Source organism: Solanum verrucosum, unplaced genomic scaffold (assembly GCF_900185275.1).
Source record: "Solanum verrucosum unplaced genomic scaffold, falcon-dt-bn FXZP01000047.1, whole genome shotgun sequence".
Lineage (NCBI taxonomy): Eukaryota > Viridiplantae > Streptophyta > Magnoliopsida > Solanales > Solanaceae > Solanum > Solanum verrucosum.
The window spans coordinates 1,082,642-1,093,468 of NW_026020155.1; the positions used below are offsets into that span (position 1 = coordinate 1,082,642).

Sequence of the window (10,827 nt, forward strand, 5' to 3'; positions counted from 1 at the left end):
CAAAAACTCTACTCAACGCACTTGACAAATTTTCCAGATCTTTATTGTCTTTCCAAAAAATGACTATTTTCAAATTTTAACTTCTTTCTAGTTCCTTCAATTAGCGAGATGTTACAATATTCCTCACAATTCTCACACTCCTCATTTTTCTGTTCCTCTATGCTCTCTTCATCAATTTAATCAACAAATCTACCACCTGATTTTGCCGAAATGCATTATTTTTTGCGTGTTTTCTCTTTGTTGAACTTAATTTAATTTTCTAATAAAAAATTCTATGTTTTATTTGGGCAAAAAAATTTAGTTCAAATTCTTGTGCTTTTAATGTATTTATAATAGTAAGCATGAGATACACGTACATCACACGTGTTTCAAAACTAGATCGGATTGCAATAGTTGAAAAAGAAACTAAAATCATACTAAATTGCATTGCAAAATGAGAAACAATTAAAAATTGTATCAAATCAGCTGCCTCATAAATTAGTATAAAAGAAATTAGTCTATAAAATATTTAACTATAGTACCAATTTTTTGTATATATAATAAATACAAAAATACACCATAAAAGTTTGAATAGATCATATTACAATGGTGGAAACAACTTAAAATATTTAAAAAAAAAACATAAAAAATGTATATCAAATCAGATTACAATACCGGAAAATATGTGACACAATTAGAGATGCTCTTTTATGTTTGAGGTACTTCAAAATAATCACTTAAATATATATATATATATATATATAAAACTAATTTACTCATTAAAGTTTGTAAATAGTGAACATTTTCCCTTATCATTTGATATTTTAACGATTGTTTATTTAACTAAAATTATGAACAAATATTTTAATAAAAAACTCATTTTTGGCCGGAATTAATTAATTTATTTCCCTCACATTTTTCACATTCCTCTGCCTTTCTTTATTCCTATCTGCTCTCTTTTCCAATTCAAGCAACAAATTATCTACCACCTGATTTTGCCGGAATGCATCTGCTTTCCACCGTAGATAGGAACAACACTGCCACCAACAAGTGTAAGCTTGATGATTTCAACAGTGTCGATCAAATAGTAAGCCAATTAAATGACTTATCTTCACTAGATTTTGATTTCTACAAATGCAAATGTTGTTTGGTTCTGTTTGCCTTGAATCATACAAGATGCGTGCTTAGGAGTTTTCTGTGTCCGACTCCAAATGACTTTGATGGAGCCTCTAAACATCTAATTTTTTTTATCTCATCCTCTGTTTCAACAACACAACTCTAGTAAGTCGTTATACGTCTTCAAATTTTCTTTTCACAATATTTGATGTTTGTTACATTCTGGTTTAATTTTGATTTACACAGTTTGTACCACTTGACAAGAACTTACGTGCAATGCACGTATCTAGAACTAGTATATATACACACACTAAATCGGATTGCCATAGTACAAACATAAATTACAATCATACTAGATTACGTTGAAAAATTGGAAAAGGATTAAAATTTATACCAAATCGACCACATCATAAAACCATATAAAGGAATGTCTATACTATATTGAATTATAATACCAAATCTTTTAAAGAAAAAATACAAAAATAAACCATAAAAAATTTAATAGATTAGATTACATTGGTTGAAACAATTTTAAATTTTATCAAGAAAAAACCATAAAAGACATGCTACATTAGATTACGATACTGAAAAATATGAGACTAAATTAGAGAAGGTCCCTTATGTTGTCACCAGACTTCATTCTTTCAACATGTGTATACGTAATACGTTATAAAGAGTCAGGAATGTCCCTATTCTTGTCTCCAAGTATATGATCCATTGACTCACAGGGTGACTTTTACTTACCACTTTGCTAGAGTCCCTATGTCTTGAAACAATTCCAATAGAGATTTTCTTATTATGACCTTAATGCCAAATACAAAGATTCAATAGCACAGTAAGCCTCAGTCACAACTGCTAAAATCGTTAAGGTAAACACATAATGCAAACTGCAAACTAAGTATAGTATTTCTTGAAAGCCTCAATTCAGAAGAAATAAGCTTAGGGGGTATTCTGATCAGGTGTCACTTGAAAACTGCAAACTTGTAAGCATATCTTTTGTAAAAACTGTTTGAAGAATTAAGTAATGAAGGGAGATCGAATAACAACATGTCCACTTTGCATGAGTGTGGTAATATCAGAGGAATCGAAAATGCAGAACAGTAGTTTTGTTAAAAAAGCGTGGGGGGGGGGGGGGTGACATAAACCAAACTACTACTGACAACATTTATCAAGAGAGCTGTTGTTCCATAAAAAATTTCACAACCCCTTGTAAGTTGTCCCAGATAACTAAATTTTACTTGAAGAACGGAGAGCTTCTTATTATGACCTTAATGTCAAATACAAAGATTCAATAGCACAGTAAGCCTCAATCACAACTGCTAAAATCATTAAGGTAAACACAGAATGCAATCCCATTCTTCCAAGAAAAAATCGAAAAAGGGAACCATTTCACAATCAAGGACCTTGATGCTATTGACAAAGGGAACCATTTCAATGCACATGTACAACATCCAAAATGCAACAAATAAAAGCTTCATGAGAAACCAAGCAACAGTAACATTTCCGATGACACAAGGGTATGTCCAAGAGAATAGTAGTTAGTTACATATAGAAGTTAAGGATTCATGATTGCAAGGAGAAGCTTATCAAACACTCGAAATAAGAGTCAACATTTCTTGTACCCTGAGATGGAGAACTACTTGGAGCCCAGTCATGGAAAGCTCAGTGCTCACTCCCGGAAGATAATCACAGAATTGGTGGATAATCTTGGGGAACCTAACAATTTCTCAGCCAATGGAAATAAATATTTGTACGCACAGTTCATTGAACATTTCTCGCACCTTCTTCTCTTTGATATGATAACAAACTTCTCCAAAACTAATGCATTCTTTAACAAAAATTCTGAAAGTTCAAAAAGATTCTTGGCATAGGACCAGTTGAGATGATTTATCAAGCATATCCGGGAGGAGATGACAATCTTAACATTCTTGAGGTTGGGAAGCACAAAGATTGAAATCCATCTCTGCAAATTGATATTATTTTCTTTGACCAAATCTTGTAACCCAAAGCAGCAGAAGGTAGCATCAGGCTGGAAACAGAATACGATCAGGGACAAATACATGGCAGCCTAATGGAAATTGCAGAAAAGTTGACAAAGAAAACTTTGAAGTAGAAATTTCCGGTAAAAATAAATTTCAGAGCCAACAAATTTAATGATACCTGAAAATGATTATAATGGCTATTCTTTTCATAAAGAGACTCATGATGTAGGTAGCCAAAAATTGATAACACATTTTTCACAAGAAAGCAATCACGAAGCTATACGGTGACATAAGCAAAGTCTCTTAATGACAGGTAAGGATATATTTGTGTTGAGATGGTTCGTGCAAGTGTAGAGGAGATGTGCAAATGCCCCAGTGAGAGGTTGGCCGTGGTGGGCCTTAGAAGAGGGAGAGGTAGGCCAAAAGGCCAGCTGCTCCCGACACACTTAACTCTTTTCTATTGTGTAAAATGATGTACAAAGGCAAAAAGGCAAAGCTTCATAAAAATTATGTAAAAAGAAGATACAAAGCAACAGAAAGTTACATGCATAGCTCTTATGTCTATGTTGAGACACTCAACATGAGGTGATGCTCGCAAAAGGCCAGCTGCTCCAAACACACTTAACTCTTTCTTATGCAACTCCAGCGTCAAATACTTGCATTTCAATTCTGGAATTCACACCCCTTTGAACTGCAACATGCACAGGACCTGGTGCAGTATTACCAATGAAAAAACCGGAGAAAGCAACAAAAAACAACAGATAGAAAGTACTCCACAACAGATGTAGTGTTGTGACAAATAAACTATCTAAACACTTTAAGCAACATCAATGTATGAAAATCCTGGTGTCTAGATATAACTTTGGCGATATGATAAAAGAAATACCCAACTTCACAAAATTGGCAAACGGATTGCATAAAGGTCCACAAAATTCTCTAACTCAGTTCTTTTAATCAAGAAATCCGCGAGGGTCAGAGGCCCATGGTTTGAAAGTCAGTGGAGAACAAGCCCACCCCTCTACCCTTCTCCACAAGTTTTTTACAATTAATCCAGTTGCTTTAATGGATTGAGTATACAAATCTCCATTGTATAATGTTTATCTGCAACTGTCTGCTAATAATCAATGAGAGAAAATAAAGACTTTTGAGTTTAAAACAAACCTCTATGAACCATGTTCCAACTGTTATCTTGCTTGCACTACTCAGCTTTTGAAGATAATCCCACACCAGAATCATAAAACCTTGATGATAGCCACGACAACTCTCTTCGTCATCATCAATTTCTTCATCAAGCAAATATTAGATGTCTTTGATACATGTAATCTCGAACGTAAGCTTAGCATTAACCAAGGAGGATACGTCTACAAGCCTACACTTGAAACCATAAAGACTTTCACAAATCTCCAAATGCTGAAGATAGGGGGCAACAATTTCCAAGGAATGATCAAGTTCATCATCATTGTATGCTATCAAATTTAGTCTCTTCAATTTTGAAGACCTAATTTCCAAACGACTAAAACCCTTAAAACGAAATAATTCCATAGTTTCCAATATAGGACATCCCGACAATAAGTTCACAATATGGTCATTAGATAACACCATCCACTTCAATTTTATGCTCTTTAGAGACTTCCATGCTACAGCCACATTAGCATCAAAAGAACAGAATCCCACAACTAGTGTTATCAACGACGAACAGGTGTATAAACATTCCGGCAATGCATAAACCTCTTCTTCAGAGACTGACTGGATTTTCAAATTTTCCACTTTCTTTTCAATAGCAAAACTAAGCCATCGATCCATGTCTGACTTGTATGCATCCGGCTCATTACTATCGAGTTGAAACTTTTTAATTTTGGGAGAAACTGAATGACCTAATACATAATCAACATAGGATACATACCACTCATAGTTACCAAATGTACTAAAAGAGAAACTATCAAGTGATTTCCAAAGATAGCGCCACCTTTTTGAGAGAGCACTTGTCACAAGTGCGGCTTCGGTCGGCATAAGAGAGAGAATGTGAAGGAGAAGATCGTCCGACAACTGACTGATTCGGTCTACAGCTGTTGTTGTTTCTTCTATGTTTTCGCCAGAATCCATGGCTATCTTCTCGCCGAAATCCATTATAATTTTCAGGTAATGTCACTCAGATCTAGTGCACCCCTTTCCGTTACAATGTGAGGAAAAATGAGTAATAAATGGGGATAATTTGGTCCACTTTGATTCAATCATGACATAATTGTTTACAAAAATGGAAAATAGTCATAAATGTGTTAGGTACAGTTGAACAAAAACTTGTATTTCATCAATAGTTTGATTTCAAAATGTGTTATCCTTAATAATTTGGTCAAAAAGTTTTCTTTCCGCTAAAATTTGGTTCTAAAAAATTCACATTGTTGCTTAATGGATCAAAAATGTCTCTATTAACTGATAATAATTTTGTTCAAACGGAAAAGAATCCCATATTTGGAAAAGCTTGGACTACAATTTCTTAAGATTGACATCCATTAGAATATAGGTTTTGGAAGTCAAAAGTTTTATAATGGGTGTTCAAACTTTGGATGATAATTAAATTATTATCCCCCCCCCCCCTTCCCGACCCGATGATTGGGTGCACCAAAAATTATATGAGAAAAATGTGGACATCCGAATCGAACTTGAGTGAAGCAAAATGGCAGGATACAAAATGATAAAACAAATATGTGGACGCTAGGAATCGAATAGGATGCCATGCCGCTTTGTGCCTACCCTTGCTGCTAAGCCACTGCTCTCTATTGCATCAAACGGTGTTCAAAATGTTCTATTTACCAATATAAAGTAAAATTTGACCGATATATACAACGTAATTTTCCGGTGAAGGATATTTGACTAACCATCCTTGCACCACCGTAGCTCCGTCCTTGTTTGGAATTTAATCAATTTATTGAAGGACATTTGGGTACCTACTAATTTTGCTTCCATCAATCTCCTTATTAGATCAATTCCAAAAGATCTTCAACCCCTCACTATTTACACTTCACTCCTACAGAATACTTGGGACCTCACCCAACTTACTTTTAACATACCTCCTATAGTCTCTGTGCTTTTTCGTGCTACCTATATTTCACCAGTTTCGTGTACAAACACCTTTGGTTGGTTCCCTAATCCTAATTGTTATTTTGACATCAAATTGGCTTACCATTTCCTTCTCCACACCATACTCTCTGAGATGGATCACGAAATCCAGGCATGTCTTTGGATATTACAGACACCCATACATATGCAAAGCCCTATGTTTCTCTTACCCTGCCAAAGGTTACCCATGACTACTCTCCTCTTTTCACATCCTCCTCTCCCTATCACGTCATTTAATTTATTGTTCATTAATTGAGGAAATCATTCATCATATTTTCTTCAAATGTCCAAAAGTCCAACATGTCTAAAAAAAGGGTGTATTTGAATGTCTTAGATTCCAAGGTGGTTTCATCTTGCCAGTAACCCAACTGATAACCAATGAGGAATCTAAGTCAACAATGACCATGTTGATACCATTTTCCTTGCACCATTCAATTCCAATAGACAGAGCCAAAGACTCAGCAACATTGTTGGATACCAAAGGGGCCGAAAAGCTGAGACAAATTCCCCGTGATGACCCTTGAAAATTCCCCCACCACCACATGCCCCAGGATTGCCTTTGGAGCATCCATCAGTATTGAGTTTAATCATACTAGAAGGGGGGAAAGTCCAGGATGTTCTGAGAATTTTAAGTTTGGGTCTAGCATTGTCACAAATATACATCATATGATTCGAAGTGATGTTGCTATCTATCTGGTTAAACTGATTGTGCATGAATAGCATCAACATTAATTACGTGGGCCACTCTAGGCATATAAAGTCTGACTTGTTCATACCTCTTCTTGCATCTAGCCTTCCATATCTGGCAACTAATAAGAAGAGGCATAATTTGAATCATAATTTTGTGAATAGGATTATGGGTTTTAGCAGTCCACCATACCATCATCTCTTGATTGATTCCTCCACCAACCTCCTCTAAACCAAACTGATACCTGAATACATTCCAGATGTTCTTGCTGAAATTATTTCTTTTGAAAAGATGCTCCAAATTCTCATTGCAGTAGTTTTCACAACATTCACATCTTGAAGGAAGAGAAACGCCTTTCTTTTTGACATTGTCATCAATAGGAATTCTGTTCTCTAGGAGCTTCCAATTAAAAAAAGAAAACTGGAAAGGTAAAGCCTTATGCCAAAGACTTTTATTAGTAAGAGCGATACCTTGACTCTGTCTCAAGCTCCTCCAAGCTGACGAGACTTCAAAATTTCCAGGTTGGAACTGTTTGAGCTTAGTAATATTCCATGATGAAGTTAGCAACAGTAGGTTTCTAGTCAATTTTACTATTATAAATATTGGCAATGGCCCCAAGTCCTGTCCAATTGTCCCTGAGGAATGAAGAGTTACCTTTATTATCCTCCACAAGATACTAGGTTCCACCTCGTTCTTGATGTTTATTAGGTTTCTCCGAGGTCCAGAGATCTTAGATTCACCTGTTCTAGAAACTGGATGTTTTCTGCTGCAGTATTTAATCATCAGGAAAGTAGACTAGAGAGAGTTGTGAGTTCTGAACAACCACCATAATTTTGCAATGAAAGATTTGGATATCTCAGATAGTTGTCTTATGCCCAACCCTCCCTCTTCTGTAGGATAACACATTTTGTTCCAAGCAACCAAGTGGATTTTTTTTTCATAACATGGATAGGGCATCCCAAATATTCATGTAGTTTACAGAACTGAACTGCTTGTTTATTATATCAACGTTACATGTATATATACACTAGAAAGAAGCATCATCAAAGATAAGAAAATATCTTACATATCTCTTATGATTCCTACAGATCTCTCCTATCTATATAAGGTAATAGAATGTATTTACAATATTTTGTAACACTCCCTCTCAAGCTGGAGCATATATATTGATCATGCCTAGCTTGTTACACAAATAGTTAACCCGAGCTCAATTCAACGCCTTTGTGAACAAATCAGCTAGTTGCTCTCCAGTCTTCACATAGCCTGTGGAAATCAGATTTTCTTGAATCTTTTCACGAATAAAATGACAGTCCACCTCAATGTGCTTAGTTCTTTCATGATACACTTGATTTGAGGCAATATGAAGACCAGTTTGATTATCACAACAAAGTTTCGCGGGTGTGGGATACTTCAACCCAACTTCACTTAAGAGGTGATGTATCCACATAATCTCACATGTGGATTGTGCCATAGCTTTATACTCGGAATCTGCAATGGATCAAGATACAACATTTTGTTTCTTACTTCTCCATGACACCAAAATTCTACCCACAAAACACAATAGCCAGTAGTAGACCTTCTATCAATCTTGGATCCAGCCCAATCGGCGTCTGCAAAATACTCGATGTGAGTATTGTCAATTTTGCTGAATGAGTTCTCTCAAATGAGAGTTCTTCCATTAAATAGAAAGAATTTTGATTTACATATATATCCCTAAATATATGCTATTCCTAATTGTAATATCTCTGAAAATATGCTACATTAATCTATGCTATCTCCTATCATCATTACACAAATATTTAGAGTTATAACATAGATATGTACAAATATTAAGAATCTGTCCAATCATGCTAACATCCCCCTCAAATTGATGCCGGTGGATCAAAAAGCATCAATTTGCCTACCAGAAACTGATGACGTTGTTGTGCCATAGATTTTGTAAACACATCAGCTATTTGAAGATCACTGGATACATGTGGAAGAGTAACGACTCTCTTATCTACAACTTCTCTGATATAATGACAATCCACTTCAATGTGTTTGGTCCTTTCATGATAAACTGGATTAGTAGCAATCTGAATAGCACTTGTGTTGTCAGCATGGAGGGGAGTAGGATTAGATTGAGGAAATTCAATTTCTGCAAGTAAACCACGAAGCCAAACAATCTCATAGCAAGCCGTAGACATTGCTCGATATTCAGATTCAGTGGAAGATTTTGATACACGGTCTTGCTTCTTGCTCTTCCAAGATATCAAGAAATCTCCAAGAAACATGCACCAACCCGTGACGGAGCGACGAGTATCAGGACATCCAGCCCAATCAGAATCACTAAATGCATTAAGTTGAATCTCAGAACCACTAGGAAAGAATAATCCACGAGTAGATGTTCCCAAGAGATATCGAATGATGCGACGGACAGCCACCAAATGTAGATGGCGTGGAGCCTGCATAAATTGACTCACTTGTTGAACTGCAAAACAGATATCAGGCCGAGTAATAGTAAGATAATTTAGGCTCCCAACTAATTGCCGATACAAAGTTGGATTAGGAAGAAGATCTCCTTCCGCACGATAGTACTTTACATTCAATTCCAATGGAGTATTTACAGAGGAAGATTCTTGAAGACCAGTCAAAGCAAGCAAGTCCTGAGTATATTTGTGTTGGTTCAAGAACACACCTAAAGAATTATAATGAACTTCTAACCCTAAAAAGTATGTAAGAATACCAAGATCTTTCATATGAAAAGAATCCTTAATCTGCTGCTGGAGGCTAGTGATTAGTGAAGAATCAATTCCTGTGATAATAATGTCATCTACATACACCAAAAGAAGAACACAACTTGCAGATGTTTTTCGAAGAAACAAAGATGAATCATATTTGCTCTGCTCAAAAGAGAATTGAAGCAAAGTAGACCGAAACTTGTCAAACCAAGCTCTTGGAGCTTGTTTTAATCCATATAAAGACCGCTTCAACTTGCATACATCTGATGTAGGTGATGAGAACAAACCAAGTGGGGGTTTCATATAAATATCTTCTTTGAGATCACCATGAAGAAAAGCATTTTTGACATCCATTTGATGAAGAGGCCAATTTTGTGATGCAACAATGGCAATAATAGTTCGCACCGTAGTCATTTTTGCTACAGATGCAAAAGTCTCCTCATAGTTTACACCATACTCTTGTTTGTTGCCAAGGACCACCAATCGAGCTTTGTACCGATCAAGAGTTCCATCAGAATTAAGTTTAATTGAATAAACCCATTTACATCCAATTGGACGGACATTTGGAGGACAAGGAACAATGTCCCTTGTGTTATTTTCTTTAGAGTCAAAAGTTCCTCCTCCAATGCTTTTTGCCAACATTCAAGCTTGGAAGCTTGTGAGTAACCTGTTGGAATAGAGATGGTGGATAAAGTAGAAGAAAAACCATACCGTTTAAGAGTTTGAGACACTCTAGTAGATCGCCTAGGAGGCTCAAGAGGAGTAGACCTTGAAGAAATCTCAGATTCTGGTTGTGGAGCAGTCTCAGGTGGCGGATCTATTTCGGGATGGGGTAAAATTGGCCGACGTCGTTCATACACAAATCCTGATTTGAACCGCTTAGAAGACAATGACAAATCCTCAAAAGTAGGAAGAAGAGGAGAAACATAAGATGACTCAACATGAGTACGAAAGAAATACTGATTCTCAAAGAAAATAACATTTCTAGAAACACGAAATTTGTTAGAACTTGGAAAATAGCAAATAAAACCTTTCTGCGAAGTACTATAGCCCATAAAAGCACATTGAATAGACTGAACATAGAGTTTATTCTGTTGAAAAGGAGGCAGGTGCACAAAACAAACACAACCGAACGTATGAAAACTATGATAGCTGGGATGCTTATGAAAAAGACGATAATATGGAGACTCAAGATTTAACACTTTAGATGGAAGTCTATTAATCT

At 35.8% G+C, this 10,827-nt stretch overlaps 1 protein-coding gene across 1 annotated transcript; it reads right to left on the bottom strand.

Moving 5' to 3' along the window:
* Positions 1–2,764: 2,764 nt before the first annotated feature.
* LOC125828264 (F-box/LRR-repeat protein At3g03360-like) lies at positions 2,765–5,204 on the bottom strand. The gene is made up of 3 exons (XM_049507578.1): positions 4,394–5,204; positions 3,734–3,786; positions 2,765–3,163 (listed from the first exon to the last, which is right to left on the bottom strand). The coding sequence occupies exons 1-3, from the start codon at positions 5,202–5,204 to the stop codon at positions 2,765–2,767; spliced, it is 1,263 nt and encodes a 420-aa protein (XP_049363535.1).
* Positions 5,205–10,827: the final 5,623 nt, after the last annotated feature.

Bases quoted from the DNA above. Each gene is read 5' to 3' on its own strand.
- LOC125828264 (XM_049507578.1), bottom strand. From the start codon at position 5,204: ATGGATTTCGGCGAGAAGATAGCCATGGATTCTGGCGAAAACATAGAA. The intron at 3,787-4,393 runs GTATCAAAGACA...ATACTGCACCAG, and splicing joins GCTTACGTTCGAGATTACAT to GTCCTGTGCATGTTGCAGTT. The intron at 3,164-3,733 runs GTATTTGACGCT...AATTTCCATTAG, and splicing joins ATTCCAGAATTGAAATGCAA to GCTGCCATGTATTTGTCCCT.